Source organism: Oscarella lobularis, chromosome 18, assembly GCF_947507565.1.
Source record: "Oscarella lobularis chromosome 18, ooOscLobu1.1, whole genome shotgun sequence".
In the NCBI taxonomy this organism is placed as follows: domain Eukaryota; kingdom Metazoa; phylum Porifera; class Homoscleromorpha; order Homosclerophorida; family Oscarellidae; genus Oscarella; species Oscarella lobularis.
Window position 1 is genome coordinate 1,161,811 of NC_089192.1, and position 21,043 is coordinate 1,182,853.

The 21,043-nt window shown below is 44.6% G+C and overlaps 6 protein-coding genes and 3 long non-coding RNA genes across 15 annotated transcripts; 6 read left to right on the forward strand and 3 right to left on the reverse strand.

Annotated features, from left to right (window-relative positions):
• The first annotated feature begins 3 nt into the window (after window positions 1–3).
• LOC136197684 (uncharacterized) lies at window positions 4–5,566 on the forward strand. Of its 3 annotated transcripts, XM_065987505.1 has the most exons (16): window positions 4–1,133; window positions 1,193–1,249; window positions 1,303–2,130; window positions 2,194–2,617; window positions 2,683–3,137; window positions 3,189–3,308; window positions 3,363–3,482; window positions 3,555–3,677; window positions 3,731–3,853; window positions 3,906–4,028; window positions 4,078–4,209; window positions 4,259–4,392; window positions 4,459–4,699; window positions 4,752–4,886; window positions 4,979–5,244; window positions 5,319–5,566. In XM_065987505.1, exons 5-15 carry the CDS (start codon window positions 3,017–3,019, stop codon window positions 5,230–5,232), a joined length of 1,626 nt encoding a protein of 541 aa, XP_065843577.1. In that variant the 5' UTR covers window positions 4–1,133; window positions 1,193–1,249; window positions 1,303–2,130; window positions 2,194–2,617; window positions 2,683–3,016; the 3' UTR covers window positions 5,233–5,244; window positions 5,319–5,566. The 3 variants fall into 3 exon arrangements, with proteins under 3 accessions (XP_065843577.1, XP_065843575.1, XP_065843576.1); XM_065987503.1 differs by lacking the exon at window positions 5,319–5,566 and having other exon boundaries at window positions 5–1,133; window positions 4,979–5,300; XM_065987504.1 differs by lacking the exon at window positions 5,319–5,566 and having other exon boundaries at window positions 5–1,133; window positions 2,194–3,137; window positions 4,979–5,300.
• Window positions 1,241–2,106, reverse strand: LOC136197687 (gamma-butyrobetaine dioxygenase-like). The gene is made up of 3 exons (XM_065987508.1): window positions 2,000–2,106; window positions 1,735–1,937; window positions 1,241–1,682 (listed from the first exon to the last, which is right to left on the reverse strand). Exons 1-3 carry the CDS (start codon window positions 2,096–2,098, stop codon window positions 1,361–1,363), a joined length of 624 nt encoding a protein of 207 aa, XP_065843580.1. The 5' UTR covers window positions 2,099–2,106; the 3' UTR covers window positions 1,241–1,360.
• Window positions 5,567–5,918: 352 nt separating the features above from the next.
• Window positions 5,919–7,687, reverse strand: LOC136197791 (uncharacterized). Its single transcript, XM_065987620.1, has 3 exons — window positions 7,664–7,687; window positions 7,329–7,609; window positions 5,919–7,274 (listed from the first exon to the last, which is right to left on the reverse strand). The coding sequence occupies exons 1-3, from the start codon at window positions 7,674–7,676 to the stop codon at window positions 6,084–6,086; spliced, it is 1,485 nt and encodes a 494-aa protein (XP_065843692.1). The 5' UTR covers window positions 7,677–7,687; the 3' UTR covers window positions 5,919–6,083.
• Window positions 6,936–8,287, forward strand: LOC136197792 (uncharacterized). Its single transcript, XR_010672596.1, has 3 exons — window positions 6,936–7,114; window positions 7,164–8,191; window positions 8,246–8,287. It is a non-coding gene; the product is annotated as an uncharacterized lncRNA (long non-coding RNA).
• Window positions 8,288–8,399: 112 nt separating this feature from the next.
• On the reverse strand, window positions 8,400–9,769 carry LOC136198136 (RCC1 and BTB domain-containing protein 1-like). Its single transcript, XM_065988052.1, has one exon. The coding sequence runs from the start codon at window positions 9,767–9,769 to the stop codon at window positions 8,567–8,569; it is 1,203 nt and encodes a 400-aa protein (XP_065844124.1). The 3' UTR covers window positions 8,400–8,566.
• A 400-nt stretch (window positions 9,770–10,169) lies between these two features.
• Window positions 10,170–12,232, forward strand: LOC136197786 (uncharacterized). Of its 3 annotated transcripts, XR_010672592.1 has the most exons (8): window positions 10,170–10,262; window positions 10,312–10,752; window positions 10,801–11,367; window positions 11,419–11,454; window positions 11,507–11,610; window positions 11,676–11,839; window positions 11,899–12,044; window positions 12,115–12,232. XR_010672592.1 is itself a non-coding variant. In XM_065987615.1 (7 exons), the coding sequence occupies exons 1-6, from the start codon at window positions 10,184–10,186 to the stop codon at window positions 12,013–12,015; spliced, it is 1,560 nt and encodes a 519-aa protein (XP_065843687.1). In that variant the 5' UTR covers window positions 10,170–10,183; the 3' UTR covers window positions 12,016–12,044; window positions 12,115–12,232. The 3 variants fall into 3 exon arrangements, 2 of the variants coding, with proteins under 2 accessions (XP_065843687.1, XP_065843688.1); XM_065987615.1 differs by having other exon boundaries at window positions 11,419–11,610; XM_065987616.1 differs by having other exon boundaries at window positions 11,419–11,610; window positions 11,899–12,040; window positions 12,115–12,226.
• A 282-nt stretch (window positions 12,233–12,514) lies between these two features.
• On the forward strand, window positions 12,515–15,801 carry LOC136197787 (uncharacterized). Of its 3 annotated transcripts, XR_010672593.1 has the most exons (7): window positions 12,515–13,246; window positions 13,303–13,494; window positions 13,545–13,934; window positions 14,022–14,549; window positions 14,606–15,205; window positions 15,257–15,448; window positions 15,502–15,801. XR_010672593.1 is itself a non-coding variant. In XM_065987618.1 (5 exons), exons 2-5 carry the CDS (start codon window positions 14,051–14,053, stop codon window positions 15,690–15,692), a joined length of 1,482 nt encoding a protein of 493 aa, XP_065843690.1. In that variant the 5' UTR covers window positions 13,826–13,934; window positions 14,022–14,050; the 3' UTR covers window positions 15,693–15,801. The 3 variants fall into 3 exon arrangements, 2 of the variants coding, with proteins under 2 accessions (XP_065843690.1, XP_065843689.1); XM_065987618.1 differs by lacking the exons at window positions 12,515–13,246; window positions 13,303–13,494 and having other exon boundaries at window positions 13,826–13,934; XM_065987617.1 differs by lacking the exons at window positions 12,515–13,246; window positions 13,303–13,494; window positions 13,545–13,934 and having other exon boundaries at window positions 13,944–14,549.
• Window positions 15,802–15,923: 122 nt separating this feature from the next.
• Window positions 15,924–16,772, forward strand: LOC136197728 (uncharacterized). The gene is made up of 3 exons (XR_010672574.1): window positions 15,924–16,102; window positions 16,161–16,529; window positions 16,589–16,772. It is a non-coding gene; the product is annotated as an uncharacterized lncRNA (long non-coding RNA).
• Window positions 16,773–18,370: 1,598 nt separating this feature from the next.
• LOC136197735 (uncharacterized) lies at window positions 18,371–20,077 on the forward strand. The gene is made up of 4 exons (XR_010672575.1): window positions 18,371–18,849; window positions 18,896–19,480; window positions 19,536–19,727; window positions 19,776–20,077. It is a non-coding gene; the product is annotated as an uncharacterized lncRNA (long non-coding RNA).
• The last annotated feature ends 966 nt before the right edge of the window (window positions 20,078–21,043 follow it).

The following is a 21,043-nucleotide window of genomic DNA, read 5'->3' on the forward strand; positions in this document are numbered from 1 at the left end:
AACAGGACGCACCGACGCAGAGTTTGACCAGAGACTTACAGTGTACGGAACTGACGGACGGGCAAACAGAAAGGCAAAGCGTATTAAGTCAAGGAAATGACAAGTATAACAATAAGAATTCCCATTGCCACAGCTTCAAGAAAGAGTTTTACGACTACGGCTACTCCTAGGCATAGCGATTTTCCTTCACCGTCTCTTTCTTCACTGTCAGGGGGGTTTACATTGCTGCCCTTGGTCTGCAGTTCTATTTGATTTTTATCATTTTGAATGTTCAATTTTCTTTTTTGATTCAACTTCCACGCTCTGCAGGACATGACGATTATTTCAACGATTGATAGCAAGATGTGTACTCCTCTTCCAATGGTTGTGTACAAATAGGCATTGAACTCATCGTGTCCATAAAGATATTCTCCATAAAGATAATCACCCCCTGAGAATTTTTCACTGTTTGTCAAGACCAATGTCAGAGAAAGTCCGTAAGCAGCAACACTTCCAATCATTGACAGGATACTGAAAGACTCGTTTGCGCAAGCAAAACGATTTTTTCGAAGTTGGCAGCATTCTTTTTCGAGTTGGCAGCATTCTTTTTTATTGCACGCGCGACGACCTGTCAAGCCGACCTTAGACACTTGAAGAACGAATTCAAGACCGGCTACAGCAATCAAACACACGTATATTATCCAAATTTGATTGTCATCAAGTGAAGACGCCAGGCTGGTGTTTTTGAAATTGTGAAACGTATACGCGGCGTAAACAACTTCAAAACCGCGCACAAGAAGTGTGGCTATAGTGAAGATGATCGCCAGGCTAATATATTTTCCAGAGAGCGGAGTCGCCACATCGAGTGATTTACCAAAATCTACACAAAGCGCTTCTAATGCGTCAAAAGCCTGGGTCACGTCGTGCACCGTCATCGGTAAAGACTGAGTACTCACGATCTCGTCGGTTGAGATCCAACTGCACGTGAGCCAGTTAAAGCACAGCCGTCACATGACCTGCATCTCGTGAGAAAAATCATTATTTCCTTCGAGCTTCTTATGAAACTGTCCACGCGCGAGTCGTCATTTTTTGACTGCAACGTCCGTTTTCTGTTTTGGAGTCTTCATTCCTCTGCTGCAACATAGCAGTTGATGGTAACCAAGCACGATTTTCAGTTTCTTATGCATATAGTAACCGCATTTGTCCTATTCAGCCAAGCATCGCGTCTTGTCTATCGGTCAAGTTGGCATCAGACAGTGGATGACTACTGGTAACTATGAATGCATAAAATAACTAACTGGTTAACAGCTAAGCATTTTCTAGAGAGAACTACCAAAAGCGAGTCAATATGAAAGTGAAATACATGCCAGTGTCACGCCAACTACTTGGCAGATGCCAACGACCTAGCATTGGCATATACCGAATCTGTATCACAGTAGATAAGCTCGATATGCCGCTTCTCGTCGTTCTTCAACTCGAACTCCGGTCTCCCGTGCATAACGCGCAAATTATCAAAAACAACTATCTCGCCGGGCTGAAGTTTGACTCGAACCAAGAAGCGCTCGTGATCGTGCAGAAGACGCATGAATCGATAGTAAGCTTCATACCAATGAAACAGCTCGTCTTTCGCCTTCACTGAAAACCGATCGCCTCGCATGTGATTACTGAGAAAAATCCCCTCCAACTCACCAAATCGATCAAGTCTAGGAGAAAGAATGCACCTCATATAGAATATGTACTGTCAAGTGAATTTACCTCAAGATGGGATGCCAACAGATGCTGTCATAGGCAATGTAATCGGTTCCAACGTCGCGATTGTAGCATTTGTATTCGCTTAGGATGCGAAACGCCTTGGGATATTCTCTTTTCAGATGATGCGCCGCGGCAAATCCGTCGCAATACCAAGTCGATCCGGCGTCGGAGCCGGACACCTGATGAATGCAGTGAAAAATTTGAAACTAGAGAGAGAGATAAGTAGAAGATAAAAAAAGAGTCTTCTCTAAGAAAGTAATTAGGTTACCTCTGGTGAATAGGCAATTGTAGGAAAATCCACGTGAAGAGTCAGTGTTCCCGAAGTGTAGGCAAGATGAGAAGGATCGCTAGTTGACTGCACCGTCATAAGATCACTAAAGGGGGAAACAAAGTACATATGTAAGCATACAGTATATATAATTATGGTCTCTCCATATGCTCCTATTCTAATCATACCCGTAGCTTGTGCGCTTTCTTCTTCTTCCCAATCGCTTTCCAAATTCGATCAATTCACTCCGCTCGGCTTTCGCTCCGTCCACTATGACCAAGCCGTGCGATCTCAATTTCGACAGGAGCTCGATTAGGCATCGATTCTCATCGAGCACTCGACGAAACTGAAATTTGAAAATATTTTCGCCGCAATAGTCGCTACCCCAATGAAATCGCTTAGCGGCGTTCCGGATGCAGGCGACGGCCAACTCCAATTCTTCGTCAGCCAATCGGCACTCAACGTCGTTCGATCACCAGATGACCAATGGACAGTGAATTGAGACCCATTTCGACTCACTTCGACGTCTGTGACGATGATGTCGTCGGATCCACGCCGTAGCAATCCTTCGCTGGCTAGGCCTACTCCTGCATTTTGTCTTTGCCTCTCTTCCCAGACGTAAGCGTATGGGAGTCGATACGAGGCGCTCGTTTCGTCTTCGATCGTAAGTTCTCGTTTCTCAGGCGCTGATCGGACTGAGACTATGGAGCTTGAGCGTCGAGTGAGGGCGCGTGCTGCAAGACGACGTGCATATCCAATCGATAGCGAAACAAAGCGCCATCCGTGCATCTTTTGTTGTTATCCGGGCTTCGCGTTACGTCACGCTACCACGCCGGGAAAGAGCTACAGTATTCGTAAGATAAGGGGTCTTTACAAGGCCTAAACAAATAACGACGTACGCGTCTCAAACGAAAGAGCAACGGGTAAAAGCCATTTCGACTAAAACCCGTGACCATATCTTGAACTGCGCACGCGTGAATCACCTTTTTCGTTCTTCGCCGTTTTCTGACTTTTCGCATGTGGTCGGCTTGCTGCCCCTGCTTTCGAACGAAACAGACGTCAAATGGTCTCTACGAACCGCTTCTCTTGGAAAAAGAACGCGAGGCCGTCAACGATCTCCTCGAATTCCTGCAGAAGAGTACGAAATCCCTATTCCGTGCTCAGTTCTTACCTACGCGTCTCCCTTCAGCCGAAGGAGAGGCGAACATAACCGACGAACGCCTGCAAGCGCTCTGCACGCTCACCTACTCGGAAAACGTCGACCTTCAACGCTCCGCCGCCCTCTGCTTTTCGGAAATCAGCGAAAAACGTAAAAGAGAGCTATAGCACGGGGCGACATCGTTTCACTACGATTTTTTTTCAGTAACAACTCCAATTGACGAGTCAATATTGGAGCCAATACTATCTCTCATACAATCGCAAGACACCGAAGTTCAGTCAGCCGCTTCAGTGGCTCTAAGCAACTTCGCTCTAATTGGACCAGGTTAATTATTTAATTATTTAATTGAATTATTTAATTGAATTATTTATACTTTCTATTTGATGCTCTAAATAGTTGCTAACAAGGAAGTCATCGTTCGATGCGGAGCCCTGCGCCCGTTGGTCGCTCTCCTGTCGTCGAGCAACGTCGACGTCCAGTGCAACGCGTGCGGATGCATGACGACGCTTGCAACGTCGGGTAACGTTCGTTCTCGCGCGCGTAATTCTCGTCTCGGAATGTTTCTCTTCCAGAGACGACGAAGCGTATGATCGTCGTCGAAGGCGCCGTCGGACCTCTCCTGCGTTTGGCGCGATCGAGAGATCCGCGCGTCCAGCGCAATGCCACGGGGACCCTATTGAATCTCACGCATCTCGGTGTGAACTAGAAAACGCTTCGATACATTTGTAACTTTTTTTTCTTGTATAGATGTAAATCGATTCGAATTGGCTAGGTTTGGAGCAATCCCCGTCTTCATTGGCCTGCTACAGAGTCGCGATTGCGACGTTCAGTATTACTGCGCTGCGGCCCTTAGCAACATGGCAGTTCACGGTAACCAGGCACAATATATATTTTTTCATTCATTTATGTTCTACTTCAGCTGAGCATCGCGTGTTGATGACTCAAATAGGAGGCGGTGACGTCGTACGGTACCTAATCAGTCTTCTGTCTATTGGAATCGATAAGGTCAAGTGTCAGTCGTGTCTCGCATTGAGAAACTTGGCATCAGACGGTGAACGAGATGTGAACGCTTCTCTTAATTCCTCAATGTTCCTTTGTAGGTTCAACTCAGATGCAGATAGTCGAGGCTGGCGGCCTCAAAGCGATTCATCCGCTCTTGAACGCAACCGACGTCGAATGCCAGACTGCCGCTATCGCGGCACTTCGAAATCTATCGATCCATAAAGACAACGCTGTGATTAATTAATTTTTTGTATTGATTATTTGAGACTTGTTTCTCTTTCTTTCTCTCTGTCTTCAGGTCGCAATAGTTCGCGAGAATTTTCTCGCCGACTTTTGCGTTTTGCTGGGCAATGACAACGAACCGGAAATCCAATGCCACACGGCGGGAACGCTGAGAAATCTGGCGACCGAGGACTTGAAAGATTCGATATTGAACTCGGGATGTCTCAAGACTCTAGCGACGGTTCTGCTGAGTGCGAACGAATCTAGCATTGTCCAATCAGAAGCAAGCGCCGCTTTGGCTGTATTAGCTGCAAATGGTACGAAATTATTTCTTCTATTAAAACGTGATTGTCATTGGATTGTTTCTAGTCAAGTGCCAAGAGGCCATAGTCGGATTCCACGACGGTCGGTTTATTCAGGTTGTCATGGAAATGGCTATGAATCACGGAAGCGAAGACGTTCGATATAACTGTCTGGGAATCATTGGTCACTTGGCCTTGAACGGTAAGAGTAAGACTCCTCTTTAATTAATAATGATATACAGTGTGCTTATACAGTAGTCAAACATATATTTATATATACTTTATGTTTTTTAGTTAATACTCACAAGACTCTGTTGAGTTGTCGACCGTCCGTGTTGGACGTCATTGACGTGTTTTTGAAATCGTCTGAAATCAGTCACGTTCACATTGGAATGTGGGCCACGTGTCACCTGTCAGAAGGCGCGGAGGAGACGAAGACTCTCATAAAGCAAGCGAAAGGATTCGAAATGATTTTGAAGTGGTCTGGCGACGATGCGGTGCCCGAAGTTAGGCAATTGGCTGAAACTATTATCAAGAATATAAAGTAGAAGAAAGTTCATGTACGTGATTTATATAGCACAATTCACAAACTATTTATGTTTCCTTTTGAAAACGGTTCATGCTCCTCTTCTAGTCATTGGTACGTGCCAAGTATCACAGGTGTAATGAAGAAGCGGATAATGTGATGAAAATAATTAGATACAGTACACAGTAAAAGTGTGTACTTGCAGCAGTTTTCACGAGTACCAGGTAAATATCACGTGACTTACTAACTATATTAGCGAAGCAATGTACATATTATTTTGATCGACTGCTTGTCTGCATCAAATTGGGGATTCGAATAGCGTTTTCAGGGCAGCGGAAGGCTATTAGAGAAATTCTTTACGACGGAAATGAAAAAAAATCGCGCATGCGCTCTTTGCTGTGTACGTAGAGTTTTGCTGAGAATCACTCTGCATCTAGGCGATCATCTATCTATCTATCTATCTGTGATACGATCAATGGTCCTTGAAGAAGAGGCGCTCAGACTTCCCAACGCAAAAGCGAGCAAGCTTTCCTCTTCGATGGCGTCCTCGTTCTCTAGTAGACTCTAGGGCAGTGCAAATGCTTTGGCTCTAGCCCCAATCTCCTACAAAGTAGAGTAGTCTACTGTACACTTTAGCACTGAAAGGAGACAATTCATATATCAAATGCGATTTCCTTGAAGTGGATGCGCCAGTTCGTTCACAGTCACCCCAAGTACCGTCGACATTTGGTTGTCCTTGAGAGGAAAAGACGTTCGTGCAGCTCTCGCAGTCTCGTCAATTAAGTTACAGAAAAATGCATTAGACATAAATCAAAAAGAACGTTCATAACCAAATCATAGAGAATCGCGTCCAGTCAGCTACGTGAGACTGAGTCATTTAGTGATCAGTCTGATTATTTCTGCTAATATTTTGGAGTCGAGACTCTCAAATCTTGGATCTTTGCATAGTAACTTGCACTGACGCACGACAAACTGCAAGCACGTATCTCTTAAATCCTTGAAACCGCCGTACCTATCAGCAAGAGACAGATAATCAATAGCCGTTGTAGTCGAAACTGTCTTTGCCAAATGCTCCATGCAGAAATCACGCAGAGTGGGAATGAGAAAACGATCAGCCAATACCAATATATCTGGCATGATGCTCCTGTACTTCTGAACGTCCAAGCAGCCAGTGAGAAGAAATGAAATGATTGCGTAGAACGATTCATAGGTAGCATCTTCAATAGAAATTGGAGCGGATTCAGTCTCTGAAGATTTCCAATTTGACGAGAACATCGTGTTGAAGTAATCACTTCGAATGCAAAGAACTGATTTTGTGGTGACGTTGATGCGCTTTCCTTGAACTAAGAATACGGCTTTATCTGTAGGAACGATTTCTTCACTGTCGATCAATCGCGCAAGATGAGGTGAAAGTTTCGCGTCATAAAATGGTTCAAAAGGACGAGGTGCCACTCGCACTCTACAAACGGCCTTCGCTTCCGTGAAGTAAAGATACCCTGACTTCGAATCATAAAACAAATTCAGAGGTTTATTCAATGACGCTAATTTGCCCTTGCCATCTAGAGATGCTGCCTCACCTGATCCACACAAAATTTCTTTTTCACGTGATGACGATGCCAGCATGTAGATTTTATTCGAGCAATCTGAGAAGTAGACATTTCCGTCATCGTCAACAGCAACACCATAAGGTGCGTTGAGATTTTTACAAACGGTTGAAACGTTGTTGTTTTCAATCTTTCTGATAGCATCATTGGATGCGTCAGCTACGTACACAGAACCGTCTGGTCCCACGGCTAATTGATGCGGGTTATTAAATTTGGCTGCAGTACAGTGACCATCAATGTTGCCTGATTGACCTGCGGAGCCCGCTAGCGTTGTCACGCATTGATCAACCTCAATTTGACGTATAGTATGCCCCGAATGGGAAGACACTAAAATATTTTCATTTTTTAGTGCAATTCCAAGTGGGTAGTGAAATTGAGCTTCAGTAAGGCATTCTCCGTCTTTCTCTCCCTGGATTCCATTACCAGCTAATGTCGAAACCATTTCGACAGCACCACGTAACTTAAAAAAACGCATTTATGCTTGAAACTGCGGCTAATCCATATCGTTAATAACCTTTCGGATGCAATGGTTGCCGTGGTCTGTGACGAAAAGCGAAGAGCCGGACGAGGCAATGCCAAATGGACGGGCAAATCTCGTCGAGTTCGAAGAACCGTCCCGATGACCGGATTCGCCAGGAATCCCAGCATAGGCGGAGACTGCTTGAGAAGTGAGATCAACTTTCCAAATGCAGTGCTGGGAGCAGTCTGCGACGCACACTTGATGATCGCCGAAGAGTGTGATTCCCCACAAGTTGGAGAATGACTTGTGACGTGACACAGTCGAGACATATCCGTCTAAATTAGCACAGGCATGCTGCTGATGTGTTCTTCTTAGGAGGCCACGCTTACATTCGGAGTCCATTTGGGATGGGAACGCGCAGAAGATGCGCACTTTTACGCATCAACATTTTCCTGTCAATGTCATTGACTTGTCAAGTTGGTTTGATTGACAGAATTCGGTTTATATGGTTTAGAGAAAGGTGACTGGGTACAAATTTACTAAACGTGGAGCAATTCCGTCAGTATCGCCAGAGAAAATTCCTAATCCTTAGCACAATGTCACCTGTGTCAACGAGGCCTTCCCTGTGAATTTCTTTCACATCTGCAGCTCGAGTGGAAGTTGCATGGAGCAGTACAGTACTCGATCTACAGCAGTGCATGCAAGCGCGAGTGGACTTTCTTTTCTCCAAACCTATTCTAACAGATTTGCTTATTAGCTGGACAATGTCCAGAACTTCGTCATCCAGCTTTCAGGGACATGTATCACTACCATCAGATTTGATCAAGGAAGCACCTGCCAAATACAGCTGCGCCGCCTGCAATGAAATGGATAGTGACAAAAAGAGGCAGTGCCAGGCAGAAGGACAACGGAAATAAGTATCACTATACCGGCTTGCAAAAGTACAGAACTATATACTCAATACTTCTTAGGAAGGAGCACTCATGTTAGGCAGCCGACGCCTCATCTGCAGTCCAGAGAGTAGTCCAGAGGCCAAGTGTCTGGGAGTGCATGCGTCCACGTGCCTCATGTACGTAAGAACGAAAGAAATTCAGAACGCCTTTTGTTGCTATTGTTTTAGAGCACATTATTACGAAATCTAATAATAATTCGTCGATGAGACTCGCCGTATCGCTCAGCAATAGTCCCATCAAGTTACAGAAAAAGGCAGCTAGCAAAAAGTAAGGCAAAAAAACGTTGACAAACAAAGCATGCGCTACGCAAAAAGAGGGAATGGTAGTCAACTACGCGAGTCATTCGGCGAGCAGTTTGATTATTTCTGCTAATATTTCGGAGTCAAGAGTCTTAAATCTCGGATCTTTGCATAGAACCTTGTACTCACGCACGACGAATTGCAAGCATCTATCTCTCAAATCTTTGAAGCCGTACTTATCAGCAAGAGACAGATAATCAATAGCCGTTGTAGTCGAAACCGTCTTTGCCAAATGGGTCATGCAGACATCACGCAGAGTGGAAATGCGGAAACGATGAGCCAATATCAATATATCTCGCATGATGCTCCTGTACTTCGGAATGTCCAAGCAGCCAGTGAGAAGAAAGGTAATAATTGCATAGAACGATTCATAGGTAGCATCTTCAATAGGAATTGGAGCGAATTCGGTCTCTGAAGATTTCCGCTTCGACGAGAGCATCGTGTTGAAATGCTCACTTCGAATGCAAAGAACCGATTTCGCGACGTTGATGCGCTTTTCTTGAACTAAGAACACGGCTTTATCTGTAGGAACGATGTCTTCGTTGTCAATCAATCGCGCAAGATCATGTGAAAGTGCAGTGTCGTAAAACGGTTCGAAGGATTGAGGTGCTACTCGCACTCTCACTCGACGAACGGCCTTCTGCTCCGTAAAGTAAAGGTACCCTGACTCAGAATCATAAAACAAATGACGAGGATAATGCAATGACGCTAATTCGCCTTTGCCATCTGTAGACGCTGCCGCACCTGATCCACACAGAATTTCGTTATCACCTGATGACAATGCCAGCTTGTAGATTCTATGCGAGCAATCAGAGAAGTAGACATTTCCGTCATCGTCAACAGCCACGCCACAAGGTTGGTTGAGATTTTTACAAACGGTTGAAACGTTGTTGTTTTCAATCTTTCTGATAGCACCATTGGATTGGTCAGCCACATACACAGAACCGTCTGGTCCCACGGCTATCTGATGTGGGCAATTGAATTTGGCTTCATTACAGTGGCCATCAGTGTTGCCTTGACCTGCGGAGCCCGCTAGCGTTGTCACACGTCCATCAATATCAATTCGACGTATAGTATGCCCATAGTAGGAAGACACTAAAACCTTCTCATTTTTTAGTGCAATTCCACATGGGAGGTTGAATTGAGCTTCAGTAAGGCATTCTCCGTCTTTCTCTCCCTGAACTCCACTGCCAGCTAATGTCGAAACAATTTTGAAATCACCACGTAACTTCAAAAAACGCATTTATGCTTGAAACTGCGGCTAATCTGTATCGTTAATACCTTTCGGATGCGATGGTTGTTGCGGTCAGCGACGAAAAGCGAAGAGCCGCACGAGGCAAGGCCATATGGATAGCAAAATTTCGTCGAGTTCCAAGGACCGTCCTGATGACCGGATTGGCCAGGAATCCCAGCATAGGCTGAGAAGTGAGATCGACTTTCCAAATGCAGTGCTGGCTAGAGTCTGCAACACACACTTGATCGTCGAAGAGTGTGATTCCGTACAAGTTCGAGAACGACTCGTGACGTGACACAGTCGAGACATATCCGTCTAAAAAGGAAAAAAGGGATGCTGAAGTGCTTTTCGCGGGAGGCACTCCTTACATTCCATGGGGAAACGGGGAAACGAGCAAAAGTGCTTTGTAGCGCACTCTAGCTGATGATGTATGTCGCGAAATTTGGCGTTTGGCTCGCTGTTGCGATGGCGTTCGGTCATTACCTGAACGCTAGTGAATCAGGTACAAAAGTAGTCTAGTGACTCGTGTCTTCGTAATAAGCCTTTCTCAGACGCGAAATTGGATCTCAACGCCGTCGGAGCTCTCATGCAATTCGGACTGCAAAGCCCGTTGCATCATGAAAGTTACTACGGTTTTGCCATTGATGGCGATTTAGACACTAACTGGACCAAGTGTGCGGTCTCAAACTTTGGTGAACAAGCTGATTTCTTGATCGACCTTCGAGGCATTTATCCTGTGGACCGCATTGCTGTGTTGTCGCGTTTTATTTATGCCGCTGGTGCCGAAGTATTTGTTGGAAATTCGAGTTCTGCCAACAAATATCAGTTTCAATGTGGAGGCAAATATCCAGCCAGGGCCATTACGTCGTTGACTGAATTTAGTTGCTCTGCCACGGTTTGGATTCAGTACATACGAATAAGAAAATTTGACCCCGGACAAGTTTGGAACTCAGGGTCCTTTCAGATCTGTGAAGTAGCTGTGTATCACGACAGTTAGGTAGACGAATCTCTAGAATATAGCTAAATCTTTGTATTTATAGATCAGAAATATGACCTTGGTAAAATGAATGTTCAGCTTCAATTTGAATTATTTGGATCATATCTAAAAGCAGGCAGTAGCTATGAGATGGCTACTGATGGTAAACTTGACACATGCGTCCAAAGCATTCAATGGACTGGAGGGGAGACCGTATTTCTAAAAATCGACTTGAAGAGATTTTACTTTGTGACTAAAGTCTTGGTCGTACGTCCGCAATCCCAGTCTAGCCTAGTGTACGTCAGTAACACTTTGGACTTCCTGATGATGACGAGATGTCATCAGAACGGCAATCACTTTCACTGCTCCGGGTCTCATCAAGTGCGTTATATAACCATTGTTGGCAAGAGTCCCAACCGGGGGAGAATTAAGGTGTGTGAAGTTGAAGTTTTTCTCAAACAGGATCCCAGCCAGAGATTGCCTTGCCAATATCTTCCTCATCTCCCGAATTCAACTGCAGTCACTGATTGGAAAACGGCGACGTACACGTGCATCGATAATCGCGTTCCTGAAACCCAAATAATAACTTGTCAAAACGGACATTGGAGCCCAATCTTAGAACAATGCAAACGTAAGTGCTCCTTGAACAATTTTTTTTCAAAGCTAATTGTCTACTATCTAGCCAAAATATGTCCTGATCTTATTCATCCCATTCACGGTGAAATTACATTGCCCTTAGAAAAAACGTTGTGGAGTACCGTCACGTATAGCTGTTCAACCTGCTATAAAATGCATGGAAATAACAAAAGGCAGTGTCAATTGGCAGACGACGGAAAATCTTTGAAGTGGTCAGGATCAGAGCCTACTTGCAAGAGTACCACCAAAACTATTAATTAATTAATAACAATATTCTCATATAATTTTTCTCCGTATGTTTAGTTGTTCACTGTGAAGACGTCAAAAGTGTTGTCAATGCGACCGTTAAAGTCATATCAAACGTCTGCGGTGGCACGACGTCTTACGAGTGCAAAAAAGGTTTGACGCTGTTTGGAAGCTCGCACCTCTTTTGCGGTCCCGATGGAAAGTGGCTGGGTACGGTGCCGGTATGTTTCAGTATCCCTGGAAAGTAACTCAAACGGTGCGTCTGATTTTCTGTTTTTAGTGTATGTGTACGTGGGGCCGTCTTTCACGTGATGTCGCGTGGTTTTTTTTTCGTCGTTTCCGCATTCTGCGTAGCCCAATGCCGCGTTTAACGACGGCGAAGAGTACGGAAGAATGAAATCGTCGGGTTTTGGTTCGACTATGTATGTAAGAGCCGATCGTCATCTGCTCATAGCTCATTGTAGCAATATGCACTTTTTCGCATTTCTCTTCGCAGTCGTTTTGCCGTTGCAGTGCAGCTCAGCGGCTCCGACAAATATCCCTTCAGACAGCGAGAAGTTGGATCTCAATGCTATCGGTGCCGTCGTGGAATTTGGATTAAAGAACGCGTTGCATGTTCAAAGTTCCTATGGTCTTGCTATTGACGGCAATTTGGGCGTTGGCTGGACCGAGTGTGCCGCCTCAAACTTTGCTGATAAAACTGAATTTTGGATTGACCTTCGAGGCATTTATCCTGTCGATCGTGTTTCTGTTCTATCGCGTCATTATTATGCCGCTGGTGCAGAAGTATTTGTCGGAAATTTCAGTGCGGCAGAAAAAAGGCCAACTCAATTTCAATGCGGAGGCAAATTTCCTAGTAAAGCCAGCAAATCGTTTACCGAGTTTAGGTGCTCTACTACTCTCTGGATCCGGTATATACAAATCAGGAAATTCGCCAACAGAGAAAAACCATCGCGTTTGCCTATGCAGATATGTGAAATAGAAGTGAATCACACTGGTTAGTGATAGAGGATGTCTCTAGAACCAACGTTTATTTGTAGGTCATAAATACGATCTTAGAAAGATGAATGCTCAGCTGAATTTTGAACTCTCTGGATCATCATTGGAACGCGGCAGTAGCTATGACGCAGCTACAGATGGAAAATTTGATTTAGGCAAGTGTGCTCAAAGCTATGCATGGGATCAAGGTGGAGGGCAGACTGTTTGGCTGAAGATCGATTTGCAGAGATCTTACTTTGTGACGAATGTCACAGTTCTAACTCCGAAATCCCAGTCTCACAAGATATACGTGAGCAATAATTCAGGTTTCTTATTGAGGACTAGATGTAATCAGAGCAGTAGTCGTTATTACGACTTTCACTGTTTGGGGTCTCAGCAAGTGCGATATATAACCGTTGTTTATGAGAATCGTCCTCGACTCGGACGAATGAAAGTGTGTGAAGTTGAAGTGTTCTACAAACCAGGTCCCAGACTACCTTGTCCACATCTTCCTCATCTCCCAAATTCAACGACGATTACTGATTGGAAAACGGCGACATACTCGTGCATCAATAACCTTGTTCCAGAGACTCAAACAATAGCTTGCCTACCAAGTGGTCAATGGAGCAGAACCCTAAAGCAATGCAGGCGTAAGTGCTCAGCGAACGAAATTCTAATGATCTCTTTGATTTATTGCTATCTATAGCCAAAATGTGTCCTGATCTGATTCATCCCGTTCATGGCAACATTAGACTACCCTCAGAGAAAGCATTAGGAAGTACGGCCACGTATAGCTGTTCATCTTGCTATAGACTCCATGGAAAAGAAATGAGGCAGTGTCAGCTGACAAACGACGGAAAATCTTTAAAGTGGTCAGGATCAGAGCCGACTTGCCAAGGTACTACAATGGAAGCCTGTTTTACTGGGTAAATAATATATGTATATTAGTTGTTCACTGTGGAGATGCTCCAGTGGTTGATAAGGCAAACGTTACAGTCGCGGCAAAAATCTGCGGTGGTACTGCTTTGTACAGGTGCAAGGGAGACGCAACGTTGTTTGGAAGCTCACACCTATTCTGTGGTCCTGAGGGAAAGTGGCTGGGTACAGTGCCAATCTGTGTCAGTATTCCGAAACATGGGAATTAAACTTACAGACAGAACATCTTAGGCTTGTGTAACAAATATTGCCTGCCGGATTTATTTGCTGTAGCATCCGGGGCCAGTGGGTCACGTGATGTCGCGTCGTTCCGTATGCTATGCTATGCAGTGTCCGCCGCCGCGTTTAGTTCATCGCAAATGATACGGAGCAATTAGATCGTCGGGTCTTATACCACTACATGTAAGACGATCGTCTGTTCGTATCGCAGAGCGAGCGTTGAAGTTGCGATGACGAAACTCAGTCTTTATTGCGCATTCCTCTTTGCAGCCGTACTGACGGCACAATGTAGTTCGGGCATGGAGGATTTGGAGTCGACGGCGGTGAATCCTCCTACCGAATGCGAACGACGCGAGAAATTGGATCTCAATGCTGTTGGAGCTGAGCTAGAATTTGAAGTACAAAGCTCTCTAGACGTTCTGAGCAGATACGAGTTTTCTGTGGACGGCAATAATGGCACAGAATGGGAAGAGTGTACTGTGTCGAGTCTAACTGACCAAGTTGACTATTGGATCGATCTTCAAAACATTTATCCTATTGATCGCATCACGTTGCTGTCTCGCTACTACAGGGCCAATGGTGCTGAGGTATTTGTGGGTAATTTCAGTGCAGCGAGAAAGACTGAGAATCAACAGAAATGCGGAGGCAGTTATCCAGAGGTACCCCGAGGTAAAAGTGCTCCTCTAACCGATTTTGACTGTCACGGCACACATTGGGTTCAATACATTCGAATCAGAAGAGTCAGCACTACAGAATTAATAAGTTTGCAGATTTGTGAAATAGAAGTTTATCATAAGAGTAAGCATTATCTATCCGTCCCTTTAGTTAAGTGTCTCATCCCTTTATTGATTAAGATTATAATTATGATCTCAGAAGACTGAATCCTGAAATGTCTTTTGAATCAAATGGCTTACATCTCGGAAGTAGTTACAGTCTTGCTACTGACGGTATTCCAGATCTCCGTAGCTGCTCTCGGAGCAGTTTGATCCGCCAATACGGCTCTATTTGGATGAAAGTCAACTTACGCAAAGCCTATGCTGTTTCCAAAGTTAGGCTACTCTCTCTTGAACCCAATTTATATAGAGTATTTATAAGCAAGAGCTCCGACTTCTTGAACAAAACGGAATGCAATCAAGATAACTTTTACGAGTACATATGCCCAGTCTTGCAAGCTCAGCATATACTCGTTGTTTATGAACAACCTCAGAACTCTTTCAATAGGAGGTACCAAATGCAAGTTTGTGAAATTGAAGTCTACTACAAACCGGAAGAAATACGTCACCGGCATCATCCAGGCCTTCCCTGTGGATTTCCTCCGCATCTTCCCAAATCAACAATGACTACTGATTGGGAAACGACAACGTACACGTGCAAAGATGGTCTAGTTCCTGTACAGCAAACCATAACATGTTTATCAAGTGGAAGTTGGAGCAGTACTCTACGGCAGTGCAAGCGTGAGTAGACCATCTTTTGCTCAAACCTTTTTTAAAAGATTTTCTCATTAGCCAAAGAATGTCCAGAACTTCGTCATCCAGTTCACGGAGATGTGTCACTACCATTCGATTTGATCAAGGGAGCAACTGCCAAGTACAGCTGCGCCGCCTGCTATGAAATGGATGGCGACAAAAAAAGACAGTGTCAGGCAGAAGACAACGAGAATACATTGAAGTGGTCAGGATCAGAACCAACATGCAAAGGTACTACCAGCGGTTTTCTATTAGCCTCACCAAACGAGTATGCATTTATGTAGTTGTCCACTGTGACGAGGCTCCAATTGTTGAAACGGCTACGCTCAAAGTCGTATCAAAGACTTGCGGAGGCGTTGCATCGTACAAGTGTGTAGGTGAGAGAACTCTGTTTGGAAGTCCTCATCTTCTCTGTGGTCCTCAGGGTAAGTGGCTGGGCACAGTACCAAAATGCGTTGACATACCTAGATACTAATAAGGAAGACGGTTCTGTAAAATAGTTTTGCATTGCTTAGTTTTGGTAAGCCTGAGGCGATCATCTTGTATGTATACAAGAAGTAATTATGCACTAAGAAGGCTCGTATGCTAGCATGTGCAATATCTGGTTCAGATAATTATGGACCGATGCGTATCCGGGGCCAGTTGTTGACGCCATTTTGTCTTCTTGCAACGATGACTTGCTTCTCTTTGCTGTTACACTGACGATGAAGTGTAGTTAGAATTTCGAGTCGACTGCGGCGAATCCTTCCCTAAATGGCAGCTGTCTCGATCAGCAGTCAACGCAGTCAAGGTTCTTTTCCCTGGTTCGACCGGGTTCATTCACGCTTCAGTACGCTTCGTGAGGACGAAATATAGTCTTCTAGCACCGATTCCTCCGCACAGAAGGTCGATCCTCGGGTGGTACAAGAAGGAGATCGATGTTGAATTCTTTTCGCTACTGTAGGAGATTTTTTCTGCGTTTCTTGAACGACGAAAACTGATTAGCATCGACAGTGGCACCCGATTTTTGAGCAGTCGTTTCAGACAAATCAATCAGGTGAATCACTCCAGCTAGTACACGTGTTGTACTACTACATGTTTACTACAGTACTACATGTTTTCCTTTAGGAGTAAATTTATTGCGAAAACAGCCATGAAGCAGCAACATACATACGTTTACACACTCACACACCCACGTACACGCAAACACACACCCTTGTTCAGTGTTCTATTTAGATCGAAACTTCATTTCGGTGAACACTTGTTTTTTAAACACGTCCTTCCTATACCAGGCGACAGTTTTTAAGTCATTTCTACCGTAGACTCCGTTCAGGTTAGCGTCGTAGCAGGCACCGTACCACCATGCTCCCTGATAAGATTTTGCACAATCAGATTTACTGCCTCTGTCTTTGGTTGAAAACTCCCTTCCATTATGGTATGCAAGCGAGTCTCGAATTGTTCCATTAAATCCACTAATATGCAGCACGTATTTGCTTTTTTCATTCCCCATACTGAAATTTCTGTATTTTGCATAATTCTTGACGTTGTTTTCTTCCATGAGTTCAATTCTCAATTCATTCCCATTACTGAGACCAAGTAGCCAGTGAATTTTGTCTAATCCTAACCAAAATTCACCCCTGACATTGCCAAATCCAATTTTATAATCATTCCAGCCTCGAAAAAAATCGACAGAGCCATCCTGTCTTCTTTGGAAGACAGTCCAGCCGCCACCGTCGGTTTTCATGTCACAGTAGACAGGAATGATAAGATACAGGCCAATAGAAACGTTGTAAGGGCCACTAGTTGCTTCAGGATAACGTTTGAGTATACAAGAACAAGTGCAGTTTTCCAGTATGGGCAAGCCTTGAATTACTAAACATGATAGTGAGCAGTTAGTAATTTTTTTCTTTGGAATACTTGCCTTTCAATGTGAGAGATCTCAGCTCGTGTCTTAGCTGATATATTTGAGGTAGAAACGCTGTTTGTGAGACAACGCCAAGAGGACCCATTTCGCCTTTCTACACACGTTTGGACGCGGTAGATTCTTGGTAGACAGAGGTGTAGTATACCTCTCCTTTTTCTCCGTGCTTTCCAGGGAGACCTACTGGACCTACTGGACCTTCGGTTCCGGTCGATCCTCTTGGGCCTCTAGGACCGTTCGGGCCTATTGGGCCCATTTTCCCCTTGAATCACCAAATTATCATATACTCACACGAGCGCAAGTTCTTACCTTTGCTCCTTTTTGACCTCGGTGACCTCTAAGTCCACTTGGTCCTGCGTTCCCAGGCAATCCTTGAGGCCCAACAGTTCCCTAGACAGACACAGGTAGTTGCCAACCTTTGCTACAAATTACCGGAGAGCCCTGGGGACCCATAGCTCCTGGAGAACCGGACGGCCCCGGACTTCCTGGTAAACCAGCAGGGCCAACTGGGCCAGGTAGTCCTTGTGGTCCAGGAGCAGAGTTTTGCTACACAATAAAAAATTAGCAAATGTGAAAAGAAAGCTAGTGCACGACTGCGTTTCCAGATGATGGAACCAGGAACAGAAGTAACACGTAAGCGAATTTAGAAATCATATTTGCCCGTCAACTACTGAACTTGATTTGAACTTTCTGCCCAACCCGACGCCAATTTATATAGTTGTAAGATCCTTTTTTGAAAGACGGTCTTACGTGGCACAACACGGTAAAGAATCAAAACCGCGATATATAGGCTCGAGTCACGTGAGGTAGAGGTCTCCGTAAAACGCCGTTCTGTAGCGTTGAGTGTAAAGAACGGCGTTGAAAATTAAATTAATTTCCCGAGCACCAGGGCGCGGCGTGCGGGCTTCGCATGCAAACCCACTGGCAACTGCGAGCTGATAGTGCATGATGCAATCACCCGAAGGGGCAAAGGTTTAGGGTAAGGGAGGGGCCACTCTTACATGTCTATAGCACGTCATGTGTTTATGGTGACAATAAAGCTCGCGGAGGGTGTTCGGGGATTACATGATGGCTTACCGCAGGCCATCATCATCATCTGTTACGGACAGAACATATTAGAGTTGTGTACAGTACAAGAAGTAATTAATTATGCACTAGGAAAGGCTCGTAGGCTGGCACGTATAATTTCTGGTTTGTGACGAATATTATGTTAATTGACACATCCGGGCCAGTCATTTAAGCGTCATGAGGAAAATCGCTCCTTCTTACTTGCTTCTCTTTGCTGTTACACTGACGGTGAAATGCAGTTTAGGGAAAGAGGATTTTGAGTCAACTGCGGCGAATCCTCCTGCATCGGGGGCCGTTTGCGGACAACGCAAGAAGTTGGATCTCAACGCTGTTGGTGCTGAGCTCCAATTTGAAGTAAAAAACGCTCTAGACGTGGAAAGCAGTTTCGAACATGCTACGGATGGCAATAATGATACAGACTGGGGAAAGTGTACTGTCTCGAGTCTTGCTGAAAGAATTGACTATTGGATTGATCTTCGAAACGTTTATCCTATTGATCGCATCACGTTACTGTCTCGCTTCTGGGGCAAAGGCGCCAGGGTATTTATTGGAAATACTGAATTTGTCTGTGATGGTACCTACTGGGTTCAGTACGTTCGAATCAGATTAGTCAGTGAAGCATTAACAAGTCTGCAGATTTGTGAGATAGAAGTTTATCATAATGGTAAGCATTTATCTCTCATTTCCATTTATCACGCACGTTTATCTAGGTTCTAAGTACTTAGAAAGCTGAATCCTCATATGCATTTTGAACTGAGTGACCTACATCCCAAAAGTAGTTACAAATCTGCTACTGACGGCATTCCAAATCTCATTACCGGTGCTCAGAGCAGTTCCATACGGCAACAGGGATCTATCTGTATGATGGTTGACTTGCGAAACGCCTACACTGTTTCTGATATTTGGCTACTGACTTCTGAACCCAATTTCTATAGGATATTTCTAAGCAATAGCTCCGATTTTGTGAACAAAACGGAATGCAATCAAGAAAAATTATTTGAGTACATCTGTTCAGCCATAGAAGCTCGCCACATACTCGTTATCTACGAACGACTTGCCTGTAGCTATGTATCGAATGCAGGTTGGCGAAATCGAAGTCTTTACAACTAAATCATCTTGTCCGCCTCCTCCGCCTCCTCCTCTTTGTGGCTTTCCTCCATATCTTCCCAAAGCAACAATGACTACTGACTGGAAAACAGCAACTTACACGTGTGATGACAATCTGATACCCCAAACTCAAGCCATAGTATGCTTATCAAGCGGACTTTGGAGCAGCACTCCACAGCGGTGCAAGCGTAAGCAAATATATCTAGTACCTAAAAATGGCTGTTTAACATTTTTGCTCTCTAGCAACAAAATGCTCCAACCTCAACTCTCCAGTTCATGGCAGCGTCTCTCTTCCTTCTGAAATGATAGCCGGAACGATTGCCAAGTACAGCTGTGGAATCTGTTACAGAATACACGGCAATGAAAGGAGGCAATGCATATCAAAGCATAGTGGAATTTCCTTGAAGTGGTCAGGATCAGAGCCATCCTGCAAAGGTACAAAACTTGTCCATACTTCTTAGCTAATTTATGTGTGTAATTTAGTTGTTCACTGTGGGGATCCTCCAATTGTAGACAAGGCAACGCATAGCGTCACGTCGAAAGTCTGCGGTGGCGTTGCTGCATACGAATGCAGTGAAGGAGCACTCATGCTAGGCAGCCGGCATCTCATCTGCAGTCCAGAGGGTAAGTGGCTGGGAACACGACCTGTATGCGTCCACGTGGCTTATCAGTAAGCACAACGCCGACTTTGAACGCATTTTCTAGTGTATGTATTCGGAGACGTAATTCACGTGATGTCGCGTGATTTTGTTGTCCTTTCCGCGTTCTGCGAAGCCCAACGCCGCATTTAGCGTCGCAAAAGTGACGACGGCAAAGAGTACGGAGCAATGAAGTCGCCGGGTTTTGTTCCACTATATTTTAGAGCCAGTCTAGCTCACAATTAACTCATTGTTGCAATGCATTATTCCGCAGTTATTATCATAGTCGTTTTATCGCTTCAGTTCAGCTCAGCGGCTCCGACAAATCCAGGTAGTGACGTCGACAGTGAGAAGTTGAATCTCAATGCTGTTGGAGCCGTCATGGAATTTGACATACAAAACCCGTTGTATGCTGGAAGTTCATATGATCGTGCTATTGACGGCAATGTAGGCACCAACGGGGCTGATTGTGCCGTCTCGAACTTTGCTGAAGAGACTGATTTCTTGATCAATCTTCGTGGCGTTTACCCTGTTGATCGCATTGCTGTTTTATCGCGGGGTGGGCATGCCGGCACTGCAGAAATATTTGTTGGAAACGTGAGTGCTGCAGGGAGAAGTCAAAATCAAATTCAATGTGGAGGCAAATATCCAGACAGGGCTGCTACTTCGTTTACTGACTTTAGGTGCTCTACAACCTTTTGGATTCAATATATACGAATTAGAAAATCTAACTAATGGAAGCATTGGAAACATTGGTCCTTGCAGATATGTGAAGTAGCTGTCTATCACCATAGTTAAGTAAACAATATCTCTAGAATAAGACTAACCTCCTTATGTGTAGATCAGAAATACAATCTCGGGAGGATGAATGCTCAACTGCAGTTTGAGCTATCTGGGTCATATTTAAGAATCGGAAGTGGCTATGAGATGGCTACTGATGGTGAACTTGACAAGTGTGTCCAGACTATTAATTTCAGTGGAGGGGAGATTGTATGGCTAAAGATCGACTTGAAGGAATTTTACTTGGTGACTAATGTTACAGTCTCAGCTCCATCTAATAACAGAGTGTACGTCAGTAAAACATCAGACTTCCTGATGAAGACTAGATGTAAT